General features: G+C 36.2%; 2 protein-coding genes across 2 annotated transcripts; one reads left to right on the top strand and one right to left on the bottom strand.

The window, feature by feature from the left end:
- Nucleotides 1-519: 519 nt before the first annotated feature.
- LOC145913603 (pre-mRNA-splicing factor ATP-dependent RNA helicase DHX16-like) lies at nucleotides 520-9917 on the top strand. The gene is made up of 22 exons (XM_083001323.1): nucleotides 520-739; nucleotides 899-1033; nucleotides 1264-1411; nucleotides 1530-1651; nucleotides 2097-2231; nucleotides 2525-2666; nucleotides 2899-3004; nucleotides 3173-3246; nucleotides 3578-3754; nucleotides 3851-3972; nucleotides 4162-4269; nucleotides 4432-4633; nucleotides 5151-5347; nucleotides 5586-5717; nucleotides 6147-6266; nucleotides 6643-6783; nucleotides 7300-7457; nucleotides 7963-8154; nucleotides 8350-8512; nucleotides 8842-9003; nucleotides 9304-9473; nucleotides 9781-9917. The coding sequence occupies exons 1-22, from the start codon at nucleotides 674-676 to the stop codon at nucleotides 9908-9910; spliced, it is 3102 nt and encodes a 1033-aa protein (XP_082857449.1). The 5' UTR covers nucleotides 520-673; the 3' UTR covers nucleotides 9911-9917.
- On the bottom strand, nucleotides 9664-13680 carry LOC145913604 (cilia- and flagella-associated protein 157-like). The gene is made up of 10 exons (XM_083001324.1): nucleotides 13434-13680; nucleotides 13135-13303; nucleotides 12751-12885; nucleotides 12384-12505; nucleotides 11996-12158; nucleotides 11687-11791; nucleotides 11342-11487; nucleotides 11001-11127; nucleotides 10619-10762; nucleotides 9664-10196 (listed from the first exon to the last, which is right to left on the bottom strand). The coding sequence occupies exons 1-10, from the start codon at nucleotides 13610-13612 to the stop codon at nucleotides 9915-9917; spliced, it is 1572 nt and encodes a 523-aa protein (XP_082857450.1). The 5' UTR covers nucleotides 13613-13680; the 3' UTR covers nucleotides 9664-9914.
- Between the last annotated feature and the right edge of the window lie 985 nt (nucleotides 13681-14665).

The following is a 14665-nucleotide window of genomic DNA, read 5'->3' as shown; positions in this document are numbered from 1 at the left end:
GGAGCAACTCCAGACACGTCAAGCGGAAACCCAAAGTTTTCGTGAGTAAAAGTCATGTATTCAACTTCGTGTGTCACGTGTCGAAATTCTGACTAAACATCCCTCGTACGCTTACAGAAAGAACTCCCAACATCTTATGGACAACACATACATGGTATCTGAGTTTTTAACGGGTTTTAAAGAGAAAACCCAAGTCATTTCTCGTTGCTTCTGATATATATGCTTCGCCTATAATTCGACATCGTCAAAATCACTAGTAGATTAATAAAAAATATCTCTACGCTAACAGATGATTAAAATCTTTGGTTGTTGAATATTAACGTTTGTCTGTCCGTAAGTACTAATTTTAAGAGGTTGCGTTCAAACAAAAATGCATCTTTTTACTCTTTTCTGACAACTCGCGGTTAAATAATTATTTTAAACATCCGTAAGATGTCGCTTTTCCATGTTTGATTTTGTGCTTCACTGAACAAATTAGTCATGCGTGACAGACGTACAATCCACGAGATTTTAGTTTTCTGAAAAATCACAAATTAATGAAGAACCTGCTTAAAAGTCTGTTGAATATTTCAAATTCAGAGGAAGTTGAAAGTGACGTTAAAACCAGTAGCATTTCTTCTGTTCTGTGAGAAAACAGTTTGCAGATAAAAGCTTGTATTTTCTAAATAACATCATGCCCTCTGCAGTGGAGGTTTGGGTCAGTGACCAACTCCATGAAATACTTGGTCTCAGTGAAAAGGTACAAGTTATTTCTGAAAAAGTTTAGCTTAAAACAAACAATTTTGTGTCCAAAATCAAAGAATTTCAAGTTTTATCATAAAAACAAGTAAATTTCTTTAAGTTTGCTTTGAACAAATATTGTACATGTTGTGAACTGATAACATGGTTGATATTTCAGCATGTTGCTCAATTTCTTATTGGACTTTGTGAGAAAAGTTACAGCAGCGATGATTTCTTGCAACGTCTTCGAAGTACTGGAACTGTGGAAGTAAATTCTAAGATGGTCAACTTTGCATCGGAACTATTTTCAAGAGTCAGTTTGTGTTTTGCTAAAAACAACTATTTGCTGTTTTTTATTCTAGCAATGTCCAAAATTTTTGCTAGAAATAAGTTTTCCAAATAAAAATATATCCTTTAATTTCAAAAAATTCCTTGTTAACCAACATCTGCATCTTCCTATTTTTGCTGTCAGGCATAGTTATTTATAGAAATTGTTCTTCTGGCACTTAAGTACATCTGCATGTTTTGTATTTTGACCTTCAGGTCCCCCACCGCCAGAGGGCAGTCACCTCCAGCAAGTTGGCTGAGCAGAAAGCTGTGGCATTGCAAGCAAAGACAAAATCTTATGCCTTAATTTCATCGGAGGAAGAAGATTTCCAACCAGTTGTTGCTCCAAGGAAAAAAACCAAAGGTGGTTCAGAGTTTATTACCAAACATCTTGTTTTTACATCAGAGTTCCCAAAATCCAAGCAGTCTTTTGTCCACTATTTTTATTTTAATTTTTTTGTCATATTTTTTAAATATTTCAGAACAAAGCAAAAGGAAACCGGCTCCGAGACACATCAGGAAAAGAACAAAATCCCAACAATCATCGTCTGATGATGAAACAGTTGTTGCAAAGAAGGAAAGCAAAAGAAAAAATGATCAAAAGGTTTGGAGCATTTTATGTGGATTTATCATTATGTCTCAAATAGTTTGCTATGTGAGGGGTATAAACTCCAGTTTTATTTGACTGGTAAAAGGTTTTGTTTTGCCAAACTATAAACTTTGGTGAAAATTTACAAACATTATTTCAAAGGTTCAAAATCCTAGAAAAACATTGAAGAAAAAATCGTGATATGTAAATCTTGGGACATCTGTTTAAAAACAAAATTAACTTCATCACTGATCCATTAAAAATCAATTGTGGAAGTATAAGTTTGTTAGAAATCTTGTGGACTTCAGGCTCCCTCCACTGTCAACCACTAGGAGTCCTTGAACCCCAGTTAAAAACTTGTGTTTGTAGAACCAGGAAACAAATTTGCAGAAAAGATACTTAACCAACATATGTCCCAAACCTTTTCACTTATTGTTTTTTACAACTGATTCCTCTTCAGGATTCATCATCTGAAGATGAGTGGGACAAAGAGGAACGAGAGAGACAAAAAGATTTGGTCGAACGAGACGAGTTCGCGAAACGGATGAGAGAAAAAGATGACGCGAAAACAAGAAAGATCGTTGATGCAAAAACTGTATGTTTTTTTCCAATAACCACATTGATGAAATATTTTAAGAAGTTTTTATTTTACCATGAACGATTTGCTGAAATGTTAAGAAACAAATCATTGTTAAACCTTAAATGTAAAAAAACATTTGGGATGCTAATAAATTCAGTAGCATACTTTCCTTCCAAGGTTGCTAGCTTCATATGTGCAAAGTTGGTTGATTGAAAACGTCTCAGTGTCAGTTTAAAATTCCTTTTGGTATTCCTTATTTTCTGATAAAATTGCCAGATATTTTTATATTGTTCTCCATCTTGGATCAGGTTAACAAGGCAGAGGAAGATGAGGAATTGAGCATCATAGAACTGAGGAAGAAGTCCAGGAGGGAATATCTGAAGATGAGGGAAGAAGTTAAAATGCAGGAGTTGGCCGATGACATCAAAGACGAAGAATATCTGTTTTCTGGTAAAATTGTTTAATTTCACCATATTATATTTGTGCTTGGCGGTACCCTGTACTTTACTAACACAACTCAAATTTTTTTCCTTGGTATAACATTTAAATTGTAGGGCTAAGAGTTGACTTGTGTGATTCTGAACTATCAACACCAGACATATTGCACTTTGTAAAAGTGATCAACTATGGAGTTTTCTTTAAACCTGCAATTTTTAGCATGTTTTTTTTTTATTGTTTGAAGGCGAGGCTCTCACATCCAAAGAGAGAAAGGATTTAGAATACAAGAAAACTGTGATCGATGTCGCTGAGAATTACAGGAAAATAACAAAGCAAGATAAAAGTGGAAGGTAAAGGCTTTTTAATCCTCCCAACTTTCTGACAAGATTACAAAAAATGTGCTTCTGTAACTTCTTTGTTCAGGCATTATTTCCACTTTTCAAAACAAATATTTTAAAAACAAATATTTTCATAAAAATGAAGAATAATTAAGTGGTGAAATATTTAAATCTTACTAGATATTATCTTCCGGAAGAGAAACGCAGGAAAAGCATCCCTGACGAATATGATGAGATTGACACAAACACAGATGGTGAGAATTTGTGTGCTTTTATTCAACAATTAAATAACCGACCTTACTATGAACAACACTCACCCATAAAATTGGTTTACCTTCTAACATTGTATTTATTAGGCAATTGTTTGGTCATAATGCGCTTCATGGTGGTTCATCTCTGTTGTTTGATACCTAGTTGGGTGTCCAACGTATCGATATTGACTGAAAACTACAACCAAGTGATAATTTCTGTGTCTGCTTGTTTTTTGAAAGCTAGTTCAGCGCTGAAGTCAACAGCGTCCACAACTGCCAGCTTATTCATAAATATTGTTTTCATCTTAACTTATGCAATATCTTTATGTTTCAGGTTATCACACGAATGTTGAACATCAGAGATGGGAGCAAACAAGGTTGAACGCAGCAGTTACTCACTACGGAGCTAAAGACGCCCGGAGGAAAGCTGACAATTATGAACTTATAACTGAGGACGACATGATTGAGTTCGTACAGGCCACGACTAGGAAGGGGACGCTAAATGATGAAGGTGGGATAAAATTATGTTCAAAGAAGTTTTTTTTATATGATTATTTAATCGAAATAACTCTTGAAATTTTTTTTTTAATTCTAAAAATTGTTTCAGAAATGGAAAAAGTGCAAATGAGTGAAAAAGATAAAAAAATGCAGACGATCAAAGAAGTTCGAGAGTCGTTGCCAATCTACGCTTACCGACAAGATCTTCTTGATGCAATAGAAGAACATCAGGTATTTTGACTGTGTTGATCCCACATCTGTGTTCATTTAAACACAAATCAGTATAATGATTAAATCAGAAGCTTGAATGACTTTGTCTTATCAAATTTCATTCAAAAGAAGAATGGAGAAGTTATTTTCTGCTAAATAAAGTTGTAGTGTGGTTACAACCCCTTAAAATAGAACTTTCACTTACTGTAGGTGATTATCATTGAGGGTGAAACCGGAAGTGGAAAAACAACTCAAATTCCACAATATTTGTACGAGTCTGGTTACTGTAGAGGCGACTTCAAAGTTGGCTGCACACAGGTGTGTAATTATGTGTCAGTTTCTTGAATCAGTGTGAATCTTTTGTCTTTTATTTCTCCTAAAGTATGTCATTGTATTCTCATGTGTGTCAACTTCCATAATTTTTTGCCATGTTTTAAAGATTTTTTTCTGCATTTAATAGTAGTACATGTATACCTCTAGCCCCGTCGTGTGGCAGCTATGTCAGTTGCGTCACGAGTTGCCGAGGAGCTTGGAGTGAAAGTTGGGGCAGAAGCTGGGTACAGCATTCGCTTCGAAGATTGCACGAGTGAAAGGACGAAGATAAAGTACATGACAGACGGAATGCTGCTCAGGGAATTCCTGACTGAACCTGATTTAAAAACATACAGCGTGATTATGATCGGTGAGTTTTGGGTTATTCATGGCTGGCTAAATTTCCGCAATCTGCTTTGTTCTTTGTAATGACTCAGACAATGTTTTAATACTGCTAATATACTAGAAAGTGGAGTTTACAAAACAGTCTAGATGAATTAAAGCAATAGTAGCTGAGTAAAACTTTTAAATCAATCTTTCAGACAGCTCTTTTAAAGATGTTAAACATCTTTAAAAGAGCTGTCTGAAAGATTGATTTAAAAGTTTTACTCAGCTACTACAGATACGGTATCGATCGACAGCCTACCAGGGTGGCTTGGTTCACCGATCCGGTGTTGTTTATTGTATTTTCATTGAATTAAAGCAAATTACTTTTCAGTAATTTAAGTCAATTATGTCAAAATATGATAGAAAAATATTAGTTTATTTAAGAGACTTCTTTGTTTTGCATAAAAGTACTTTAAATTTATCTGGCACTGAGTCTTTTCCAGCCATAAAGTGGACCAGAGGTTACAATATTTTAATCTTGCATCTTCTTCGTGACACAGATGAGGCCCACGAAAGAACTCTCCACACGGACATACTGTTTGGGTTGATGAAAGACATCGCTCGATTCCGACCTGACCTCAAACTTCTGATCAGCAGTGCGACTTTAGATGCTGAGAAGTTTTCAACATTTTTTGACGACGCTCCGATTTTTCGAATCCCAGGACGAAGATTTCCTGTTGATATTTATTACACCAAAGTAAGTTGATCTTCGGGAAATTGTATTTTCCTGGTTGTTCGGACCCAAGGGATTTCAGTGTACTTTGTTGGTAATTAAAAAAGGGGAGAAAAGGATTTAATTAAAAATAAAATTTCATGTTCCATTGCATGTGACAGTGTATGCAAGGCTCATATTTGATCTGCAAACTGCATTAAAATAACTTTCTTGATTATTTTTTATTTCAACAAAATACGATTAAGGTTTTATTTGTGTGAAGGCTCCAGAGGCAGACTATCTCGACGCTTGTGTGGTCTCTGTGTTCCAAATCCATCTGACTCAACCAATCGGAGACATTCTCATCTTCCTTACTGGACAGGAGGAGATCGAGTCGTGTTGTGAAATGATGCAGGTTGGTTTATCTCGGGAACTTTCAAATGTTGTGATCACTTGGTCAGCCTTAATGAGATTCCCCTCTGCCCATGCTTCAAAATTTAATTTTAATTTTTTTGTGGCCACAAGCGTCCAAAGGTTTAATTTCAACAGTAAAAGTTTTGAATTTGGATTGCAACAGCATGAAGTGTTGTGTATACAATGATTGTTTACAATTTTTTTGCAATCAGAAAGAAAATGTAATGACTATCCTAGCTATTACGTAACCTCACCCGACATTCTACTTAGGTTCATAATTATTGGTGTTCAAATACACCACAGAAATCACAGTATGTCTGCTGAAACGCAACAATGAAATCGTTTATCTTTGTTTCACAAACGTCAAGTTTTGTGTTATCAAATTTTAAAGTAAATTTAAAAATTTGCTGTTAAACTTTGTTTATTGCAGGAGAAAGCCCGAAGTCTGGGATCCCGGATTCGTGAACTTCTGGTTCTTCCGATCTACGCAAACCTTCCATCAGATATGCAATCCAAGATATTCGAGCCGACCCCTCCTAATGCTAGGAAGGTAATTACACCACATGTCATGGTCGGGAATGGAAATTATGATTGCTTATATGGATGTGGACAAACCGATTCCCTATTCATGATAACTGAAATTGCATAAAACCTATTTTCACAATCAATTTACAGATTACATTATTCCATGGCAGCGGCAAAATTCTGCAACAGATTTTGTCTTTATGCGAATAATATAAAGAAGCTTTCACATGTTTTGTATTTACTTGATGGCGCAATGCGAATATTTGCAATTAATAATTACCAGACAAATGCATTACTGCAAATCCTTAAATAAACTGGGATTTGTAGTTTTTCTCTCATCAACACTGTTCGCAACTAACAGTGACCAAAGTAAAACAGGGCAATTTCGTTTGTTGTTCCAGGTTGTCGTGGCAACCAACATAGCAGAAACGTCACTGACGATAGACGGTATTGTGTATGTGATCGACCCCGGATTCTGTAAACAGAAAAGTTACAACGCAAGAAATGGAATGGAATCTCTCATAGTGGTCCCTTGCTCCAAGGTTTGAAACGACACGGTTTCTGTATTGTTTTAAGTTGCGAAGTGATGTTTGTTAAAATAATATTACTCAGTGTGATTGGAATATTTCAAAGATAAGCAAAGTGGATCCAATAATATGTATTATGTGAGCTGCATACAGATGGCCACTGTTTCGACCTACAAGGTCTCATCAGTGCAGCTGGTGTGACTTTCGGACGACTTTGCTGATCAAAATGAAATATTTCAGTTTTTTGCGCTTAAGTTTTATTCTTTACTACGTTCAGTTTATTCTTGGAATTGTGTAAAAAGTTACTGTTGTTATTCAATTGAAAGTTATAGTTAAGATAATCAAAAATGTTTTTAAATATCAATATGTATCACTAATGCCCATACAGAATAAAAAGAGCAACCAAGTAACAAGATACTTATATGACTTGTTGTGTGATTTTAAGTAAACATAAACACTTTTTATTTTACACCATATTATTATACCACACTGTAATCCTGCTATCAAATAAACCCTTTCCATTTTCCCCAGCAATCGGCAAACCAACGAACTGGTCGAGCAGGTCGGGTTGGACCTGGTAAATGTTTCCGTCTTTACACGGCCTGGGCTTACATGCATGAGTTGGAAGATTCCACGGTACCAGAGATCCAACGAACTAATCTGGCCAACGTCGTGCTTATGTTGAAAAGGTGATCCTGGGGTCTGGGGGATATTATGTGTGGGGAAGTGGGCACAATATAATGCTTTTTCTGTGGGAGATTTTTGTTTAAACAAGAACATATTTCGACAACTGATCACTTTGGATCCGCATGTGGTTCTTTCATCCACTGTTATATAAATTCGTTAGAGGACAATAGCAATAAAGAAAATAGCAATTATGTTCAAAAACAAACATAGGCAAACTTGGCTGTAGTTGTAGGTATTTCAGGTTAACTGAAAACATATAATGACGGGTAAATTGTTTCATGTAAATTAAAGAATCAGAATAATCACCAGCAACTTTTTCGGCCCCTAGTTTCAGTTTAGTGCTAAAGAGCATACTTCACTCTTTGCATGCCAAAAGTTGCCGACCTCTGAACCAGAAAATATGTGCACATTTTTGAATAAATCTTAAACAATCTCGAACAACAAATTTCCTCAATATTCAAATCTTACCTCATTTTTACCTCAAAACCTTCTTTCCCTTCATTCCAGTCTTGGAATCAACGATCTCATCCACTTCGACTTTATGGACCCCCCTCCCCATGAAACCCTGGTTCTTGCCCTGGAACAACTTTACGCCCTTGGTTCTCTCAACCACCTCGGGGAACTCACTAAACTTGGGAGGAGGATGGCTGAGTTTCCGGCCGACCCGATGCTTTCCAAAGCAATTCTTGCTTCAGAAAAGTAAGAAAATCTTGGCATTAATTTCATCGAACTTTGTGTTTTATTTACCGTAATCTGAGTATGGACCTGCGCTGTGTGGCGATCGTGACAAGCATGTCATTGCGTTGAACATTACTGTGTTGAATTGTAGCTAATGTAGCATTTTTAAAACAGATTTATTTATTTTTTCTTCGCCTTAAATGTATTTTTGTTCAGATACAAATGTTCGGACGAGATGCTGACAATTGTAGCAATGTTGTCAGTGAACAGTTCAATATTTTACCGACCCAAAGATAAAATGGTTCACGCTGACAATGCAAGGATGAACTTCTTTCTTCCTGGTGGTGATCATCTTACTTTGATGAATGTTTATAACCAGGTAAAAAATTTATGCTGTTTTGTCTTCTGACATGTGGGTGACTGACTCCATAACCTTTATGGTTTTATCGCTGCCCATGTGCTAATTTATACCTTGTGTTGTATTTTTGATCTGCTAAATATTAATCTAATTTTACTATTTTTTACCAAGACTAATGAGAGTTTGATAATACTGATGATGTCTGCACAGACAGGCGAAATATATATGTCGTAGAAACTTGAAACAGACAGACGACTTAGGATTATTTATCATTTTTTACCAAGACTGATTGAATTGATGCATTTACTGACACATATGTCAAATCATGACATGTTCTTCTAACATTACAGTGGGCAGGAACGGATTTCTCGATCCAGTGGTGTTTTGAAAATTTCATCCAACATCGATCGATGAAGCGAGCTCGCGATGTAAGAGATCAGTTGGCTGGACTGATGGAAAGAGTTGAAATCGAACCCACGTCGAATCCTGGGGACACCGAAGCCATCAGGAAGGTTTGATTTAGAATGTTGTTATGTTCGTGAAACTGTGCTTGTACAATTGCTTGGATGATGTGATTTTGTTAAGTGTGGATATATTTTGGGGGAACACAAGAGCGATAATAATTAGCTAGACAACAGTGTAGACTGTTTTGACCTTAAAGTACTACAGTCACCAGCTGCAGGGATCAGTCTCTATAGATTGAAACAGGGTGCACAGCTGTTTGCGGTACTGAAAGTATTATTGATCAATAGTTACTGACTTTTCAGTTTCCATTTATTCATTTTAATATTTGCTCCTTGTTATTTTTTCAGGCGATCACTGCTGGCTTCTTTTACCACACAGCACGACTGACCAAGTCAGGATACAGGACAGTAAAGCAACAACAAACTGTTCACATTCACCCTAATAGTAGTTTGTTCGAGGAACAACCAAGGTGGATCGTCTACCACGAGCTTGTCTTCACCACTAAGGAATTCATGAGGTTTTCCATCTCTAGTTATATGATGTGCATGTTAAGCTGTGTTATGGCATATAAGCTAAGCATTACTTGAATGCAACTTAGCTTAAATCCCGTAAGCCCAGCCACAGTTGTTTTACAAACAATTATCACTGTAAAAAGGACTTGTTTTGCGATGTGTCTCTGGATTTAACTATACAAGGTCGTGCATGACTGAGCTTCAACACATTTACTTGTGAAAGTGTAAATACAACAAAGCAATATGCACACATAAAGCACAGTGCAAGTGGATAACATAAACAAACAAACAATTACCCACATATTTTTTCAGACAAGCGATCGAAATTGAAAGTAGTTGGTTACTGGAAGTTGCCCCCCATTATTATAAAAACAAAGAAATCGAACAAGAATCTAAAAAAATGCCTCGGAAACAAGGAAAGTCTGCACAAGAACTCGGTTGACTCGTTATGATGTGTGTTGCATCACAATGGCTGGGAGTTTGTCCAACTTCTGTAGAGCGTTCGGGGTCAGCTTTCCGACAGCCATGGACGGTTTCATTCCCACCCTGGTGGTGTGCGACAGTGTGGACACCTTGCTGGCAAACGTGGCCTGCTTTGAGGTTAGTTTTCGAGGTCGCGGAACCAGACCAAGGTCACCCAGATTGTAATGTGGAAATTCTTTTGATGGAATTTGGCTACTGTCTGATTTTGGAACATCTTTCACCATGGAAAGTGGGGCCATCAGCGTCTGATCAAAAATATTGTGAAGATTTTTATTTGCCTTCCTCAATAAAAATGATGAAAACATTTTGGCATTTTTTTAAGACTGATAGAAAAGTTTATAAATTTTAACTGGTTGAGCAGCACATGTATTTATTTGACTGGGAAATGCTTTATGATAATTCTGAATATGAAAGACAAATCTGTAAGTCTGCTGGTAAGCATGGGCAATGCAAACGTTTCAAACGGAAATGCTAAAAAAAATCTAGATTTGTAATCATGAAATTTTATGAATGCAGTTTATTGGCATATTGTCATGGACTTCATTTTGCTCAACCCTGATCGTTACCAAGAGTAAAAAAGTCTTAAAATAGTTTGCATGGATTAATTAGGTTTGGGTAGTTGTGGGTAATCTTATGTTGTTTCAAATTCAACATATTTGTGTCAAACCTTTGGCGGTTGCTGGAAGAACTCAGATGGAGGTGGGGCTTTCCCTAGTAAAGCTGCAGAATTTAGGATCAACAACAATCGTTCGATCATCGTTTGACGTTTTGCCTTCGTTTCGATTTCATCTTCAGCTGCTTCTGTTGAAACCTGTGAACACAACATATCAGTGAGTTCATGGAACAACCATGGTTAAATTTTTTTGTGTTTGATTTTAGATCAACTTTCTTTATGGTGTTTTTTATCATAAGCTGAATTGTTAGGTTATCAGTTTTATCTGTACACAAAAAGAATGTAAACGCACATTAACAATAAATAGGAAAACTAAAATGGCATGGGACAGATATAACCAGAAGGGTTATGAAGTCATTCAAAATGTTCTAATAACCTGTTGCAAAGTGAATGCTGTTGCAGCGAGAATATCTTCCAATCGCTCTTTTCCATCAGTAAGTGTGTTTCGTTCTTCTGTCATCACCTTCAAAGATTGCTTTGTTTGTTTCAAGTCCTCTTCCAGCCTGTGCAGAATAAAGTTGATTTATTTAACTCCAATAATTTAGTTACTTTGACATCAAGTATGACGTAGAATCAACAATGGGTCAACTGTGAAGTTGCTTTTACTTAAAATCACCAAAAACACATTTAGTTTGAAACATGTTTCCTCATTCTGAATGCAAGAATACCAAGTGACAAGCTTTACGAATGCACCTGCATGAAACCCCCCTAACTCACATCTCAAGTCTTTCAGTGAGTTGTTCATTCTCCTGTCGGATCATCGTCGATTCCTCCTCGAGTTGGATATATTCCTGTTCTCTGGACTCGAGATCTTCCAGGTTCAGTTCTTGCTGGCGAGCTCGGGCTGTTATCATTTTCAACACCTGAATATATGTTTAGCCTACTTATTATAGGTAACAATTCCATCTCAACAGTAGAGCATAAAAATGGCACAAAAGACATAGAATTCAGCAACAGACTTTTGAGTAGTGTTATTCTGTACAATTGTGCATCTAATATAAAAGTTGTACAAGCACACAATTAACCCGCAATATAAATTGCCATGTTGACAAGAAGACAAACCTTGAGGTTGCTGTGATTTTTCTTGGCTAATTCTTCCTGGTTTGCTTCCAACAATTCAATTTGTAATCTCTGCTTGTTGTCCTTTTCCCTCAACTCATCATTTTCCTAAGGAGAAAAACAAATAGTAAAAAAGTCAGTGTTTTTTTGTTGCAATCTTAATAAACACATTATAGTTTAACTGAAACATCCTAGCAATTAACATTTACCCCAACTATTTCATCAAAAAAGACTGTGATTGTCATCAACATTAAAGAAAAGATTTTTCAAAACCACAGGAAAGGGTGAATGTTAATTGAATCACTTTCTTACTTGCACTAGTTCTTTTGTCTTCTCTGACATCTTGGTCAGTTGTGCATTTATTGAAACATTTTCTCGTATGTTTCTTTTGGTCGTGTCGGCCATTTGCTTGTTTGAAACTTTGCGAAACTCGGCTGCAACAGTGTTCACTCGAAGAACCATTTCCTTTTTCAGTCTGTCAAGTAGTTTACATAGTTAATACATAAGCAAAGTGGAGCCAATAATATGAATTCTGAGCTGCACAATGTGGTTATCTATCTGTCTGCAACTCACAGAATTGTGAATAAATGTTCAGCATATTATTTTCACAACACATTGGAATAAAAAATGTTTTCAAGATACTCAAAACAACATTGCCAGTTTATCAACGCAATCACAACCAGCTTTCAGAGGTGTTTACCTGTCTTTATCCACGACTGCCTTTCTTTCCAGGTTGTAGATTATTTCACTGTGATTTTTCTCCTGCTGTTGAAGTTTCTCCTCCATATCCTCAAACTTTTTCATTAAATCTTCTTTTTGAACCTGTCACAAAATTTAGAGAAATTTCAAATCCTGTAGGTTTTCATTTGACATAATTTATTACAACCTGGAAATAATTCTCTAAAAAATTGCAAATCAATTCAACCATAGAATAGCATTGACCTGATACAACTTTACTGGTTATTGATTAAGGTGTTTATATGATAATGATTTCTACCCAGAGAATCACTGTCTGCTGTGGTTTTTTTATGGACTTAATTTATTTGTGGAAGTTTTATCGAAATCACCTTAAACTCCTCAAGTGATGCCAACTTCCCACCAAGAATCATATTTTCTGATGTCAGTTGATCTCGCACTTCTTGAAATTCTCGTTTCAATTGAGTCAGTTGACTTTCGTAATTCTCCTTCTCTGTGTCTTTGGCCTACAAGTTGTAAAAGCAACAAAAAACAAAATTAATAACTGAAATCTTTTGCCACATTTAATTTTATGTAAATTTTTTTGCATAAAAAATTAAATATATTAAAAAGGTGGACAATAAAGACTTTAATACAAGAGCTGTCGTAACTTTGTAACCAAATCTTTGTTGGCCATAGAGATAACAGGAGAGTGCAACATTGTTAATTTTCATCCATAAATATTTCAAACTTTATTGCGCCACTGATATCATCACCTGCTGCAAGCCAACGAGTTTGTCGTTCAGGTCAGATATTTCATCTTGGCGTTGTTCCAGGGACTTCTTCAAAAAGTCAACAATTTCTTTCCGATCTTGTACCAACTGTTTGTGTTTTTCCTCATACTCAGCATTTGAAATGCTCAACTCATCGCATTTTGACTGATATCTGTTGTAAAAGCATTTAAATTTTAAACAATAAAATATAAAGTAAAGCAAACACCATCAACACAAACTTATGCAAAAAAATCATACTTTTATATTTTGCAAAAACGTTATCCAAATTTTTTGGAATATACCTTGAAAGTCGTTGTTCCAAATCTTTAACTTGAATGAGGAAAAATTCTTTGCTGAGTTCGTTTAACTCCTTTCCTTTACCCGATCCTCCCCTCTCTCCTGCATTTGATCCCTCTTCATCTTTCCCACTCTTCTTTCCTCCCTTCTTCCCTTTCTTACCACCTTTCTTTTTAGGGGGCATGCTTTGAAATTATTTACATGCCAACAACAGCAACTGCTGCTAAATAAGTTTAAAATAGTTTTTAGGTTTAACGACAAAATCAGAACATTCGATTTAGAATTCTGCAGGCATTAAAATCACAATTTTATTCCTTATTATGCCGGGAATTAAAAAATTAATTTCAATGATTACATATTTACAATAAAAAAATAAAAATGCAATGCACCAGCTTCAGGCTGGCGTCCATCTTGCCACAGTGGCGGTTGCCATGGTTATTGTATTCCTGAAGGTGGCGCTGATGCGTTAAATTAAAAAAAAATTTTCGTCTCAAAGCAAAGATTTTTATGTAATTGCCATTTAAATGTGTGGCAGAATAGCAAACTAATCTGGATCTGGTTTGAACCAAGACTGACCATCGCGCACCGTATCACAATTTGTATTTGCATGCAATTTATGCAGACAGCTCAGTTGATGTTTCATGTTTAATAATGCCTTGTTTGGCGAAATACATTTTCCTGTGTTAAACATCAACTGATATGTCTGCATAATTGTTGTCTCGAACTTACGTACAATAACAATTGCGAATCATTCGCTATTTATTTTGAAAGGTGATATTTGGCTTGTGGGTTTTCTATTAGGGAAAGTATTGTGGCATTGCGTATGTGTGCTAAACAGACAATTACACGCCACGAAACCCAAGACAACCCACAAAGCATTCACCCATGTAGGTAGCCAAGTAGTCTAAACAAATACCACGTGATAATTCAACCCGGAGCCTCGATCCAGCCCGTTGTTAACATGGGTCACTGCAAAATCGTGTCTGGCTATTTGGGGAAATTGCATCACCGTATATTCTCGTTTTGACTAAAAAAGTGAAATGCACACGAACCATGGGCGTTTTATTGGAGATGCCCCAGACTTGTTGGAACGAATGTAAAAGAACAGAAGCCTTATATGTTGCTACAAGATTGTCAACGAGTCGATCTGATGAACTTTGGTCGAGCGTGTAAATTCCCACGTTGTATAAAATCTCCCGCGGGACAGACTGGGTACAAAGTGTTCGGTATCTCTGCT

Source organism: Ascidia mentula, chromosome 9, assembly GCF_947561715.1.
Source record: "Ascidia mentula chromosome 9, kaAscMent1.1, whole genome shotgun sequence".
NCBI lineage: Eukaryota > Metazoa > Chordata > Ascidiacea > Phlebobranchia > Ascidiidae > Ascidia > Ascidia mentula.
Note: the sequence above shows the minus strand (reverse complement) of the source record. Positions and strands in the feature narration are given on the sequence as shown.